Below are 16411 nucleotides of genomic sequence, written 5' to 3'. Positions count from 1 at the left end.
TCGATTGTCTCTGTGATTTTTCCATCACCTTTCTCCTTTCGTTGCTAATTGAAAGTCATTGGTTTAAATATTTTTACCACGTAGATACGTTTCATAGTTTTTACGTTTCTCTCAGATTTTTTAACAGATCATTCGATAAATCGAACGTAACGTGAACACTTTGACTGCCACGCCGAAATCGCACGTTTCGCTCAGGACGCCACGGGAGTATTTTTATTATTCGAAGCATATAATGGCAAAATAATAATAAATCGACGATGCAAGACAACGTTCTTCCCCGATGGACCGTTCATCTTATTGGCGGTCACGGGTGACCACCGTGGAGCCTTGGTAACAGTCGATAGCGACATATTATAACAAGACTTCGTTTATTTCAACAAACCATTCGCATTCGTCGTTTCGTCGCAAGCAAAACGTGCAGAATATATCGTTGAAACGCGTAGAAGATATTAGTAAACAGTATTACGATCATTTTTATGATTTCGACGAAACATTCGACTGGAATGGTAGAGGTAAAAGAAAATTATGTTTGTGATAAACCAATGGTAGTGGTAGATCACAACGGAGGAACATGTGCTGTAGATTTATCAGATCGAACGATAGCATATTGTACACCACACAGAAGAACCCTCGAGTGGTATAAAAAATTAGCTTTAGAGTTATTGTTAAATACATCAATTTCAAACGCGACGATACTCTATAAACAAGCAACAAAAACAAAAATCAAGGTATCGGATTTTAGAATGGCACTCGCAATGCACCTTACACAGTGCCATGCACCAGAGCCGTGAAATATACTTATTCGACAAAGATCGCGACACGAAATGCAGAAGAAGGAAGAACAAGCGTATTTGGCACGAAAATTTTGCAGAGAGTGGTATAAAAAAAAATGTTAAACAGTTAAGATGAAAAATTGCTAAGAATCGGACCAAAAAGGTGACCACTTATCGTCCAGATTGTATCGACGAGCCATATTTACGTTTAAAGTGTTTTAACACTGTGCACCGTTAGATGCGAGATTTGTTCTCATTTTTTTTTTTTTTATCGATGTTCTAATAAAAATGTTTAATCGCTCAATGGGGCACTTTTTGTTTCAAAGTATCTTCCATTTATCGGTTATATTCAAAATGCCCTAGTTGTGAATTTTCATTCAATTTTTACAATTGTAAAAAGTTCAAGCGCTCCGGTCACCAATGACCAACGTGGCAGTCGTTAGCGTTAACGAATCGAATAAGACGATTGTCGATGTTAAGGAATAAAAATGATTGGATAAATTATTGGAAAAGACTTTATTTAGAATGTTACTTTGAATAAATTCGGAAGTTTTGTACAATACGAAGCGATTGATCGACGAAAACAGCTTCCTCTCGGAAAAGGAATCTTTTCCAGAATCAGAACTGAAACGATTACAGCGGTTATATTGATTTTACGTTTACATTCTACGACGACAAGAACCGTGATCATCCTGTCATAAGTAAGCTTTTTCCTTTTTATTTTGTTCTATCCGAAACGATTTCATTTTTTTTTTCCATTTGTTTCATGAAAAAATATTTCCTCTGAAAATTGACCAGATTCTTTTTTCTTTCACAGACTCTAATTTTATTAAGACTTTATATTAAGTCTTAGAACTTTCAATTAAGGTAGAAATTTTCTCATCTCTCCTCTTTTTTACTTCGTAGCACGGTACGCATAGATGTTTTACATTAAAAAAAAAAAAAAAAACGACAGCGTCGTTTTTTCTTGCAACGTGACGATTACCTTAGAAACTTCGTTGCTTAATATACAACACAACGTCAAGGAATCAAACGCGCTCCTTGGTTAATACTTGTATATGTGTATATTTACAATATGTATTTTATATAGAATATACGTGTACACATGTTTCACGATTATCTTGTAAAGTGTCGACGATCTGTAAGCCTGGAAGGAAGGTTTCTCTCTGCATTTTATCTTGAGGCGTCAACGAAATACGTTTCCATCGAATTATATTTTGGGTTGTATCAGAATTATAGTAACTTTTAAAGGAAAACATAATATTGGATACTACTTTCCTACAGAGTGTTGTTAACGATGGACAACAATTTAGAATCTTATAAAACAAATATACCACGTAAAACGGCGAGAACGTAAAAAGGAAAAGTCCTTCTAACTTTTACGTAATATACTCGAAACAAAAATTTCGAGAGCTTTATATTCCACGTTTCTTTTTATTCCTCTACGTTTAAATTCTAAAAATAAATAGAAATTTTAATTCCAAAAAATGTCATCTTGAAAGAGTAAAATTCAAGCGTCGAATACAAAGGTTGAATAAATCTTTCCATTTATACGTCGCCAATATTAACCCTATTCGATCGAAAAGAAAATTTAAATTGCGTACAAAATAGGAGAATTTTAATTCTCTGATAAATCAAACCGAATTTTAAATCATAAGCATAAAATCAATGCAACACCGAACGACGTATACAAATTTGTGTAATGAGTATTTTAATTACGAAAGTGCACGCCTCGACGGGACGCAAGAGGACAACTTTCTGACGTTTTATAATTTCACATCAAGTCGCTGTTCAATAGCGATGAAACGCTCGAACGGGCTGTATTTAATGTGACATTTAGCGTACGAGAAGCATCTCGATAATTTCGCGGTCGCGTTCGCGACATGCTGGCGCGTCGATTACATTGAGCGCTTCCGCGAGTTTGAAATCCTTCGCGTGGAATTCGGTCGCGAGTTCCCTTAAAACTACGGTCTAAATGTCGTAGCGATTGTCATCGGGATAGAATCGTGTAAAGCACTTGAAGAGTCACGGATTTGTATCCAATTAACGCGCGCTTGCTTCATATATCGTGACATATTTTCGCACGCGAACAAGGTTCCAAAGTTCACAGCAAAACTTTATTCATTTGAACAAATATTTCACAAATAGTAGAATCTCCTATAATTTTACTTATTCAAATAGAGATTAGGGAAACTGTAGGTTAATTTTTAACACTTAAAGATATATTCTTTCGATCGCTACGCTACATAGATGACTGTAATAGAGTTTCTTTAATTCTACAACGTCTCGTTCAATTTCTCTCGCAATTTCTCCTTCAAATAATTAATGTTCATATTCGAATAAAAGGCAGCGTTAGTTTATTTGATCCGGCGCTAACTAAAATTCCGTTGGAATAAATAAAGTTCTGCCATAAACTCAAAGCGTTCGATAAATTTCGACAACTTGGTAGAAAGTCCGCTGTTATAAAATTTGCCAAGCTAATTACTTACTTATATACGAACGTACCCGTTCGTTGCTCAAAAAGGGAGATTTTTATTTAGAAAATGGAAATGTTACATCGACCGATTTGCACGGTCGTAATTCGCACACGCACTTTGCCCGCATGAAAATGCCGCAGCGAACGATCGCATCGCACACTGGTAAAAATGCTTGTTAGCGGTGTCGTAAAATTCTCAGCGCCGTATCGTGAATCTGTTCGCCTTTCTTTATTCCCTGGGAAATTCCCTAGCCATCTGACTCGCGCGTTCAACATCCAAGCAATCTATATTTCCGGTTTATTGTTTGCCGTCAAGCTTCCTCGTTTCGTTCTATTTTCAACTATCGCGTTACTTTCGTGTTTGTATTCCACGATATTGCGAACCAACGTTGGCAACAATGATCTCGATTATTCGACTAGAGATAGTTCTTCAAGGTAGGCCCCGTAACAAACAACACGCGAAGACTTATCTTCCTTGAACTTTAAAAAGTTCTTGAACTTTAGTTCAAACTTCGGTCATAAGTTCACATTTTACTCGTGTATTCTCAATGACTATCGTTGAATGCTCGATCGTTATTTCGCGATACGCTCGGTCCCCGATGTATTCGGAAATCGATAAGCTTTTAGCTGATTGGACAACGATTTGATAAATCGTACGAACGAGTCACTGGTCGAAGGCGTCACTGGTGCCCGGTCGATCGAACTCCTGCGTGGAGCCAGCCGGTCGATCGGGCACCAGTAGCCATCCTCACGTTCTCACGAACTTGTACACCACACCAAACACCAACACGCTCACGAGAACCAAGACAAGAGCGGTGACCACCTTCGCGAACGCGTTCAATCCGCTTTCCGTGTGCTGCTGCGGTCTCCTGGTTGGCACGCTCTGTTTCGAAGCTAGACCCCGGGCCAGTGCAGGAAATGCTAAGCTCTGGGTAAAGGTTAGCTTGTGCAGGGATTCCGACAGAGAATAAGGACCCACGGAACCACGGGCTGCTGCTCTCAAGAGGGCGTATTCCAGGTCCAGAGCGTCGAACATGCTGTACCTGTTGATTGGAACAGAAATGTTTGATCACGCGATGGAAGATAGTCGGTATTATGGTTGCTTTGTAACTGAAGACGCGAAACAAGGGCGAGGTAGGAGAATTCATTAGCGGTGACATTAACGGGAACATAGAGAGTGAGAAAAATACTGAGAAAATCGGATTTCGTTAAAAACTTAATATCGTCTATTTCCAACAGATCGTGGGCAAATATATGTTTCTTTTTATATAAAATTATATTAAATAACGACTAGTTACGAACAAATATACAAAGCAATAATATCTCAAACGCCGCGGTCTGCGAACGTCAATAGAAATAAAGCGTGTTTGGTACTTTCGAGGGCCAAGTTCAGCTTATTTTAGAATCTAACCCCAACACGTCATATCTGAAAAAGACTCGAAGGAAAAAGGCAACGTCGAGTCTATCGGATCGATTCACGGTGTGACTCGGCGAAGGCTTCACCCTTGAAAGTTCCGAGTTCGAGGCAGAAGGGCGCGACGAAATCCCGACGATTTTCGGCTCCGTGCGAAAGCAAGCCGTCGGTCAAATCACTCGGATACCACGGCCACGATTTATTACTCTGGCTGCATAAATGAAAAGGAGAGCGGTAACCGCACACGTGTTCGTATTTGCATGGTACCAGGGTCGCGCCTTCACACGAGTCAAGATCGACGTCAGACCGTTATCAGCCCGGAGGATTATTTCTAGCCCCGTTCTGCCGGCAATTTCACGGATCGGGAACAGACACGTTCAGGGATTTTTCTCCTTTTTATAAGCGAGACCGTGACGCGTCTGGAACGCGAACGATCGTTGATATCAACTTATCTTGCGATGCAGATCGCTCGAGGAAGGGAACGAGATGGTATTTCGACGAAGTTCGCGAGCTCCGTTATGCGACGATGAGAATTTCTTCCTTATATAAAAGCTTCGTTCTTGTGGCACGTGTCGGACGAGCGAAAATTTCTTCGTATTACAGAGAAACTTCGTATTATGGTAGCTCGCGTAAAATTAGGCGAGATTTTTAAGTCATCGTTTTTCTGCCTTTGAATCTGTTCGATGGATACGAAGGTCGAATTTTGCATCTTTTGCTCGTTAGTACGAGAACCGGCTGTATTTAAAAAGTCTTATCTCCTCGAGGATTATCCATGGGACCTAGAGTTGCTTTTCTTCGTTTTAACTATTTTTTTTTAGAATGTCCGACGCACTCGAACAAATGTCCTTAGCCAGAAAGAAAAGAATATCGCTATTACCTGCTACTACGTCGCCTATCTTGCGAATGCATCTGTACATTCGCGGAACTGGGCATCGAACGCAGACTGCTAGTAGTGGAGCTCGATGGACTGGGCGGAAGCGGAGGTTCTTCGTCGATGGACGTTCTGTCTGGCGTCGGTGGACTCTTAATCCCGGAATTATGGTGATTGTGATGCAAATGGTGCAATTGCAGTCGAGCGTGGTCCGGATGGAGTAGACTGGCGCGTCGGGATTGTTGAGGCGTGGTGGCTGGACTAGTGCTGGCTACGCCGCACGGAGACGGCGACGCCTTTTCCGATAATCGTACGAACAAAGTCGTTACAGTTTGGCTATTTCTATGAAAGTTTTTTAGAATGTCGTGAAACTTGGGCGATGGTAATTATCGATATATCGATTTTTCGGACTCGGTGATCGCCGATGTACAATTGGACGGATAACTTGATTTTTATTTTTATGAAATCCTATACTTTATATACTTTTACTTTACTGAATTCTACGTGTAATTTGGTACATCGTGTAACTCGTTGGTATGTTCGAATTCTATGATTCCACGGTGTGATTCGTAGAATTTTACGATTTAGTTTTTCGCCCATTGAATTCTACAATTTCGTTGTTTATTATTATCACACGTTGCAATTCCGTAGTTAACGCCATCGAATTTTGCAATTTAAGAGCAAACGAATCTGTTGCCGAATCCATATTTACTAAATTTTCACTCGCAGTAGCATGATTTTCTGTTCGTTATAGTTAAAACTCTTTACAATATTACTTTTGGAATATAGTATGGAAAATCTATCGCTGTCAAAAACTTTTACACGCAACTGTACGTATTTCGTCTGCCAACAATACTAAAATAGAAATTGAAGAATCTGAAGATCATTGGGTAACTCTTGCTTCGGCTGTTTCGATTAAGTTACCTGTATGGACTCGATGCCACTGTCGTTGACGTTTTCCTGGACATCCGGGAACACGAATGCCTGTGCCTGTCCGTCGGCCTCGCCCCTCGGTGAGTCGCTCGGCCATACCTGCAGCAGTGGAAGTCCGCCACGAGGCTCTGTGCAAACTTCCGCGACGACGTCGTTGCTCTGCTCACCCGTACTGAGGCACAATCGGCCCAGCTCTCTCAGTGGCTTCTGTTTAACGAGATATAGTAACTGTTTGTCCAATATTCACTTTCCCTTTATCATGAGCAATAATTATTAATAGATTCCAGACTCTGATCAATAAGATTACGTAACTTTTAACGTAGATCGCGAGGAAGAGCATTAACGGAGTAGTATTTATCGTAATTCAATTTATTTAATACGATTTTGTCATACGATTTTTCTGAAAGTTAAGCTCAAAACGATAGAAACTGTCGTTATCGGAGTTTTAAACAATTCGAATAGAAAACTTCATAGAAAAAGATAGTGAATTATAAAAAATACGAGGAAATTCATCATCGATTGCCAAATGGTAATTGCTAAGTGGTAAAAACGAAAACCAACGATCGCATTACTATCAAATCGGTTTCTTGTTTATCGAACACGAATTACGTACCTGTAATTAATGAAAATTTAAAGTGCTGCGATTTTAGAAAAAATTTAGAAAAATTCGACCGATTAATAAAGTTAATAATTTCCATAGAATATAATACCATAATGATATTTAAGTATTTCTTTGCTTATTTAATGTCAGCAGTTCGAACATCAGAATCTCAAGCGTTCCACGACGTGTACGAATCTGCTCAGTATCTGACGTAATCATGCTCAAGCTCTGATAACGCTATTCCCAGATACTATTCCAGTCGTGCACACAACCGCGTTATGCACGTTGCGTTTACATCACGCGGGTGCTGTCACTGGTTCGAATTGATTTTGCGCGATATAGTCTACTCAAGGACGTTTCCGGAAATTTCACCGAAGACACCATATGCTCTCATTGTGTCAATCGTTAGATTACATTTACTCGTCACGTTGCAAACGAATCGATGATCATCGAATAACCATAAAGATTAGTTCTCCACTCTAGTTTCCACTGTTGCCAGTTTCGTACAAGTATGACGACGTTTATTAGTCGTTAAAGTGTTATAAATGCACGTGTTTAATAATCGTTGCTTCGCATTTACGTTTTCCTCTTTCAGAGACTAAAACTCTCTTTTACTCTTTCCATATTATATTCCCTGCCCCGATTATTTCGCTAAACGTCTTGGATTTTTGACAAGATTTCAAATTGAAATAGGGCAATGTGGCAATCAAGTATGAATAAGCAAGTAATTTGACCATGTTCCAGACGGTTTCAAGGAATTGAAACGATCTTTCAAGTAACCGTGTCATCCCGTTTTCAAACATACGTAGCTTTTTCAGAACACTGTACACGTATTTAGTCGAAGTAAATTACTAAATTTACTATAATTATGCAATCGAAATAGTGCAAAAATTGTACCAAAATTCAAGTTGAGAAGATTACGACCAATGAAAGATTGCACTTGAATAAACCAAAGGCGGAGAGTAGCTTTGAAAAATGCTGGATATTGGATTTATCACTTTGTTTGCACACACGAACGAACGATCGATGAAGTTTTCATCTCTATGGAAGTTGCTGCTCATCACAGAACTAAAGCTCGATTCGGCTTATCGGTTTACAAAAGGAGAGGCTTCGTGTTATTTCCATTGTCCGCTCATCGAAAACGTTCCAATTCGATCGTCAGCCTACGTTATCCCATCTCTCATGGCCGTTTTGGAAACGTGAAAATTCGATCGATGCACCTGCTAATTATTCACCGACGCATCGTTCATCGACGAGCTTGTTATTACAGACCAGAAAGAGGCAGGTAATATAATATCAGGAAATACCAAGCGACAAGATGTTAGAGATATCGAAATACAGGAGATTTGGCGATCAAACGCCGAGAACGGAGTTCCATGCGAGGCTCGCGTACATTCCAGCGATATTTGGCCTGTTTCATCGGTCATCGCCAACGATCATCGCGTTTGATACGTTTACCGACTATTCGCAAGGGAGAGGCACGTACGTAAGTAAAGGTGTTATCGCAATATATCACGTGTTTCCAAGTCGAGAGGTAAAATTGGTGAAAAAGAAGAGAAACTTTGGTCAAAGAAATTATACGCTTACTCCGTAAATTCCAGTAAGCGAGAAGCGATACAACTTCTCGCAAGTAGTTCGTAAGAAGTTGAAGGAGACACGTGTAGGAATAATTGATAGATAACAGAGATGTTTAGCGACGGAAAAGTGTAGTACAAACCGTACGAGAGGCTTTACGAATTGATAAACTTGATCGAGAATCAACGAAGCGTTCGTTCCGTGTTTCCGATCGTCTCGAGAGAACTCGAAGGAGGATCGTTAAACAACCTTCGACGCTCCTCGCTCCCGAGAATAACGTCGACCCGAATGAAGAAGGATATTTCTCGTTTATTTTCCCTGCAAAGTAGGCTCTCGCGATCTTGATTTCACCTATAAATTACAACTACCCGGATGGCTAATTAAATTAACCAGACACCTTTATTAAAACTATCTCCAGGAAGAAGAGAAATTGCACTTACTTAATCCAAACACAATAGAGAAATCGAAGATTTCGCGCGTGTACGAGTGGAGGAAACTCGTTCTTTGATCTGACTCGAAACCCGATAGAGTATATCAGTCTGTGTGGTTCGTGCGTGGCTAAGAATATCAAAGTTTAATTGATGATATCGTTATTAATAATCCATAATTGAATCTGACGCGAACAGAGAAATCTTTTCGAGAATTTTCCTGAACCACGGAACTCGAGCGCAAGTTGGAAAGTCTTCGACCGGGTATAGCTCGTCTTGCCGCGATATACTCGATCGGATTTTTATTAAGGCCTGTTTACATCTGGCACGATGAAGGCCTCTGTAACACGCACGTATCTTTGTAACACGATGACGTAGGAAGCTTTCGGCCGAGAATTCTTCGCTAGATAATATTTATCACGGTGTAAGAATAAAAGTGCAAAGTTCAAAGCAGCGGCTCGTGTTCTTAGGGCACAATCCGATTCTCGTCCTTTCAACGTCGTTTTCATTATTCACTTTCGCGTCATTTTCACGACCTTGGCAGTAGCGGAAATCCTCATAGCGAGAAACTGCCAAGCAATTTTGAAAAACCTTCGACGTTTCAGGGAAAATCATCGTCTCTCCTTTGATGGTTATTTTCTTATTGCTTTGGTATTGATTTAATTTTCTGTCCTCTGATATTCCTTGTTCCTTGCTCTTCGATATCGCCAACGTAAAAGCGGATCCTTTACTGTTTCGGGAATAATTATTTACCTATCGATCACATTTCGATAACCGAGTGCGCACTTGTTAGAACATCTTTAAAATAAGCTCGCGTTTACCGAAAGTTTCTTATTCGATGACAGATAGCGAGAGAAAAAGTTTCCTACCGATGCTAGTACCGTTATCGACGATCCAAGTATGAAACTTGTATCAAAGTAATTAGAATGAAAAGTCTATGGAAAGATAACTCGTTTGTAAGGGAAATCTGAAATTTTATTTACTCTTGTCATTATAGAAAACAAAATAAACGAATAAATTTAGAAAATAAATAAATAAATTTGTATAAATATTCGCTGTTTAATAATACTGTTTCTCCGTATTCATTTCGGAATGAACATACACTGTGCAGTCGTTCTTCGAGTTCGCTGGACGATGAGAGCGATTCACGACGCCGCGACGCGACGCGACGAGCGATTCTGAGCAGCGACATTTAATGGGATTATAACGTAAATTTATCGGTTCATTTTTATCCTGTTCAGCGTTTTTTTCCACAGGCGTATAATTAGTCCGACCTCGTGTAAAAAAAGCCGCTTGGTCCGACAAGCGATGCGAATGCAGATCGATAGAACGCGATCAGGAAGCTAATGAAGCTGGACGCTTCTTTTACAGCTTTTCCCATTCCACGGAAGACAACGTGGACGTATAAGAAAGAAACAAAAGAGGAGATAAAGAAACATGAAAAGGGCTGGGAAAAAACGAACTACCTGTTCCGGAAGAGAACGTTACGATAAAAGTTTCAGATTCATCCTGCGAGCTCGTAAAGGATTGTCTGCTAAATTTTCAACGCGGAACGTAAGAACCGTAAAAAAATGGTACAGTGATTATCGAATGTATTTGGATATAAAACACGAGAACGCGATATAAACAAAAGATACATCGAGTGACTTCCTCGGAATTGCATCGCGTCTCGAATTTACAAAGCCGCTACAAACTTTTTAAATCTTGTATCGGTCCTTAGAAGAAATTCCTTTGACGATCTACGAAACTAGCGACTGTTCCGATTTTCTATTTATCAAGAGGATCGTACATGCTTGCTTTAAATGTCCCGTAATTTCACTTTACAGAGTCAACCACGTACTAAGAAGATTTATGAAACTTTTCTATGGCAAATGTTCAAATATTTTCGCGAATCACTATGCGCGTCTAACAACCGATAGCTACGAAATTGACTGCGTTTAATGGATCCTTTCGAAGCTTATAAGATCCTAAGGAATTTACTTACTGCCCGCTAAACATTTTCACATCGTATTTTATGTATCGTCGGTGACACGAATGTTTTCGAGTTTGGCTTCTATTGAACGAAGAATGTTTAGCAGCTGTCGATTGTTATCCTACAGAAGAGTTTCCAGTGCAAACATTCGCCGAGTAACGAGAACATATTTAGAGGTAGAATCGGGAAACGAGTTCCTTTGTATTGTTCTGTGTGCAGTGGTTGAAACCGGTTTTATGAAAAATTTCGTGGCACTTTTAGTGTACAAGCCGGATTTGTGGCCAGCGCAGCGACAGAATTTGAACGAAACGACAATCTGGCAGCGATCCAAATCCTTTTTGCGTAAAATATAACACGATGCAGAATGTCCAAATACCCGACGCGACGCTAGTATGAAAAGAGATGAAATATGCATTCTTTTCTGCTCGTATATATATATATATATATTTAACGTATTTCTAACGAATAGAGAATTTTCTTCACGCACAGTATGTTATAGCCACTTACGTACCGTCACCTACAGTGATTCATGAAAGTGTTTGAACCCACACAGAAACTTTTTACTAATGCGACACGTGTGTTAAGTATAAATAAATGTATATTCTCTAATTACGATTACCTCTTTCAATTGTCATTATTTCTTAATACGTTAACAGAAAAAGATGGAGAAGACAAAGAAAGAAATATTATTATCGACAGTATATACGAAGAGAAGAATTCGTTGGCGGATAAATATCATTTAGTCGGACATCTAAATATGAAAAATTTAAACCGATTTCTATGTTTCTTACCATGCGCTACTGTATTTTACAGTGCTACAGTGCTACTGTGTTTTACCAAAAATCATTCGAATCTCTAAAAATGCATCGTTTTAAACCTATACATTTTAACGTGAAACATTACGAATTAACCGCTGCAGCACTCTGATTTTAGCGTTAAAAAATGTACATGGCAAGTCGTTTGGCAAAGCGCTTCGTTGAATTTTAGATCGACGGTACCTTGGATTTTTAAATATGTTACTCGGTTACAAACTCGTTCGACGAGTCTCACGATCGACTAAACAATAGAAAACGAATAAAATACCCCATCGTGCTCGAACAATTCTTCTTTCGCTTGCAAAGCGAAGGCCCAATTTTATAATGGCAATTCATATTGCAATTACGCGGCTACATTTGCAGTGCGTTCATTCGTACTCCCCTTTCGTTTATCGATTTCGTATTTCGTACGCTGCCGGTATCAATTTAAACCGAATATTTGTTACCATATTAAAGGTATTCGTATAAAGGTAAATAAGAAATTTTTGTATCCCGAGAAATACGATTTTGTACTACTCGTACTTTAGTTATAATTGGACGGCGGATGTTTATGCATTTATAAAAAATCTAAAGGTGCAGAAATGCGGAGAATGTTGGAAAATGTTTCAAAAACACAACGTTGATTTATGGTCGAAACATTTCTCTGAAAAATTCAGTTAATCAACTACATTCTCTATTTATTAAAGTCATCGAGTTCTAGCTACAACTGCCCCCTCCCTTTCTCTTAAACTAATTATCGTCTCCAACACTCGACTGGCTCTTAAAGAAATGTTCTCTTAATTAGTAAATTATCTCGAGCAGCCAGCAGCGAAGAAGCGATTCAACTACTCAGCTGTTAGCGACAACTCGCGCGGTCCATTAAAAATTTCTCGCAGGCAGATAACCAGGGGTTGAAAGGCGAAGCCATAATCGCGGCCAATGATTTGCAGAGCGAGTCCTACAGACACACGACAACGTTCGTGACCGTGACTGAAAGATCTTGCCTTGTTCGGCCTTGACATGGCACGGTCGATGAGGGAAAGGTAAAAAGCGGGTTGCTTTTTCTCGCACAGTACCTCTCCATGCGTGTACACAGTAACACCCTTTCCTTTAATCTTTAACCGTTGGCTAAAGAACATGCACGTTTGCTTTCGTCGAATATATCTGACTGGAATCATTTTTCTTTTTTTTTTTTTTCATTTCTTATTGTCAAAGTGTTCGTGTAACAGTAAATAGAAGAAAATGAAATCTCCATAGTTTAACGATTAAAACCGTTGCTACTCGATTACTAATTTTGACACGAAACTGTCGGCAAACTTTATCATCGAACGGATTGGTGTGACGCTAATGGAAAAGTTAAGGGTTACCTGATGTAAATTAATCGAAACCTTTGCCCTTTGAATCGGGGCCGAGAAGGTTGTCGAGTAGTTTCGATTTCAAAACTGGTTGCTCAGTTCGAGGGCAAGATATCATCGCAATTAGAATTTCCTTTTAACCGATTTACCTAATTTTTATTTCAAAGGCAATAGTTTCTCGTTCGTTCTTTTTGTTAATAAAAACGAACAAATAGTTGAATGAGCAATTGAAAAGATAAAAAAGCGAATAATATATATATATATAAAAATACATATACAAATATATTTTTCTTTTCTTATACAAATATATATTCGATAATATACGACAGGGTCGTTGACGAAAATACTACGGAAAAAATTAATTAAAATTATCATTACATAGACCTCGGCGTCAATGGCTGGAAGGTTTTGAAAAGAAAGGCGAAACATCGACGCTATTTCGCTCGTTTGTCGTCGAAAATGACGAAGGGTCTCATTATGCCACAACGAACCAGTGTTCCTTTCATTCGAAATCTGTGCAACGTTGACCGGGAATTGAAGGGAAGCCAAGGGAACCGATCGAAGGACGTCGTTATCGAAGACACTTCCCCGTTTCGTCGTAATTTTTACACGGCTTTATCGAGGAGATCGAGACCCTGGAAATTCATCCCCTTCGTCGCTGTTACTTGTTTCGGAAATTAGACGAGTCCCTCGATATGAATCGAGGCAATGAGAGCGGAAATTCCAAGAGCTTTCTTTTCAAGCTTCCTCGCTATTGAAAAGGTACGATTATATGTTTTGTTATTCGAGAATACGAAATTTGTAAAAATAAATATTACGTAAGACGCGAGAGCTGCGAGAAGCAGAAGATTTTGTTATTTAAGGGGACGACTAGCGAATCTGAATAAATGTGACAATTTGAATGATAATTTATTCCTTCGAAATTCGAAATTTGAATGGCTAGTGCGTTTGAACAAATTTGAAAATCGAAGGGATAGTTTATTTGAATGGATAGAAAAATGGAAATTATCAGTTTCTTTTTTTTTTTTTTGAAAAGCGTAGTTGAGTCGGTCGAAATTTGGAATTATCTACTTCTTTTTTAGCAATTTTGAATTTGAAGGGTTAAAAGGAAAGCAACCGCGAGTGCTTTTAATAAATATCCTCGAAAAGAATATTTAGAAAATAACTTTGCAGACCTGGTCGAGAGGCGTCTCATGGTTCAACGGAAGATAATTCACCCTAACCCTCCAGGATAATGAGATTACAATAGAGGGTGGAAAACGAGCAACGATACTAAACGACAAACTCGAACAAACTTCTGAACTTTCTCCGCGAACTCGACGAAGGGGAACTTGTCTCAAACACGAGACAGCTCGTATCAAGCTAACCCCAAATAATTAACAATTTCATTCAAGCCGCTCTAATGTCCCGAGCACTTCGTAATTTATGTATTATCTACCACGAAATCGCGTTAAAAGTAGTAAAAAATATGCAAACTGAATCATAGCGTCGTACCGATGAAATTTAAATAAAATTAGTCGCTATATTCGTCTCGCCTAAACCACCACGATCATATTATTATAATATTGAAATTCCTGAAGTTTTAATAAAATATCGCAACACAAAACTTTTAACACGAAGTCCTCGAAAAATTCCCAATTCTGATTACCAGTATTCACAGACATACATTTCAACTATAAAAGAAATACAATTTTAAGATACTCGAACATCCACTCTAGCGACGATAAAATATTTGTTATAAAACTGTACCTAAAGCTCTCGAAAAATTCCTACCTCTATATGCTCTTATCCATACATACGAATCGCAATCACGAAAACAAAATATTATAAAATAATAGAACTTTGAAGCCAATGGTAATAAAATATTCGCTTATAAATCTCGAAGCACTCGTGGCAACTTTTAATCCTATGTATTTCTACACACGTAGCTCAACTATAAAAGCAACGATATTGTAAAATACCAAAGCTTCCACCTTAGCAACGACAAACTATTATAAAACCGCACTTGAAGCTTCGGAAAATTTACGCGAAATTGCTTATAACATTACTCGTAATTACAAGAAAAAAAAGAAATTACAAAGCGACGAAACAACCCTCGGTAATAATAAAATACTTCGATATAAATCTCGAAGCACTGGCGAAATCCTCGATCCTATTTATCCCTATTCACCCGCGCACGTCAATTAGAAACGAAAGAAAATTAGAAAATACCAAAACGTCCACCCGAGATATTACGAAACAAACTCCCGAATGCCTGGAAACATTCCCTCCACCCCTATGCACCTGGACTTTATCCAAAAGAAGCCCGTAGAAACAGCGATCGGAGAAGCTCGCGTCACGAGGAGTCTCGGACGAACGTGGAACATAGGCCACCCACCTGCATGCTTCCGAGGGCGGGCTCATGGCCAAGAGTTTCGGCACGATCATCAGCGTCGTGCCTGCTGTCGACGTCCAGGATATAAGCTCCTCGGTCGGTCTCCTCGGGGTTCGAACTGCGACTGGTTCCGCTCGTCAGGACAGCCGAGACAGCAGCGTGCTCAGGGGGAGGGGGTTGCCTCGGTCCGGTAGCTCGGCGCCGGTGGGGATGGACGGCCGTGTTTCGCCGTGCTTCGGGGCGAGAAAGAGCTAGAGAGAGGCGAAAAGGGTCCAACATCGCCAGTTCTTCGCCGAGAGTTTGATTTATCCCTGGTGTTACGTGACGAGACTGATCGTTAAGGTCGATCCGACGCTTGTTGCTGCTTGAATTATCGTTAGTGGATGGACCCGAGTGGCTAATGGGACGTGGCCAGGGATAGGGCTTGATAGGACGATGGAATGTTTGAGCAGCACTGGGTAAACGAAGAGTAAGCAGTGGATTTTTTTAGCAGTCATTATTTTCGACTAGCTCGATCTGTGCGGGAAATTGAGCTATCGGGGTTGTCGCACAATAGGAGGAGGGTTGGGTGGGGAGCGATTGAAACTTCCGATTCAGGTGGAGATGCTTGTTTGCGCCATGAAATGATTAATCGACTGCGGATGTTTATGCATTTGGGAAATTTAACGCGAGCAATACGTGCTATGTATTGTAATAAAATGTTTCGAATATTCAGAGTAAAGTGGTCGTAGTAATATTCAATAATAATGGATGAAACGTGCTCCATGAAAATATGGAACTATATAAATATTTAAAGCCTAGTTAAAGGTCGTTATTACATTTCCTATAGTTCTCGATCAAATTTA

General features: G+C 39.5%; 1 protein-coding gene across 1 annotated transcript; it reads right to left on the bottom strand.

The window, feature by feature from the left end:
- Nucleotides 1–1272: 1272 nt before the first annotated feature.
- On the bottom strand, nt 1273–15707 carry LOC139994015 (uncharacterized). The gene is made up of 4 exons (XM_072016263.1): nt 15570–15707; nt 6459–6674; nt 5541–5830; nt 1273–4292 (listed from the first exon to the last, which is right to left on the bottom strand). Exons 1-4 carry the CDS (start codon nt 15573–15575, stop codon nt 3998–4000), a joined length of 807 nt encoding a protein of 268 aa, XP_071872364.1. The 5' UTR covers nt 15576–15707; the 3' UTR covers nt 1273–3997.
- Between the last annotated feature and the right edge of the window lie 704 nt (nt 15708–16411).

The sequence above is a fragment of the Bombus fervidus genome, chromosome 14, assembly GCF_041682495.2.
Source record: "Bombus fervidus isolate BK054 chromosome 14, iyBomFerv1, whole genome shotgun sequence".
Lineage (NCBI taxonomy): Eukaryota > Metazoa > Arthropoda > Insecta > Hymenoptera > Apidae > Bombus > Bombus fervidus.
This window is presented reverse-complemented; position numbering and strand designations above follow the sequence as displayed.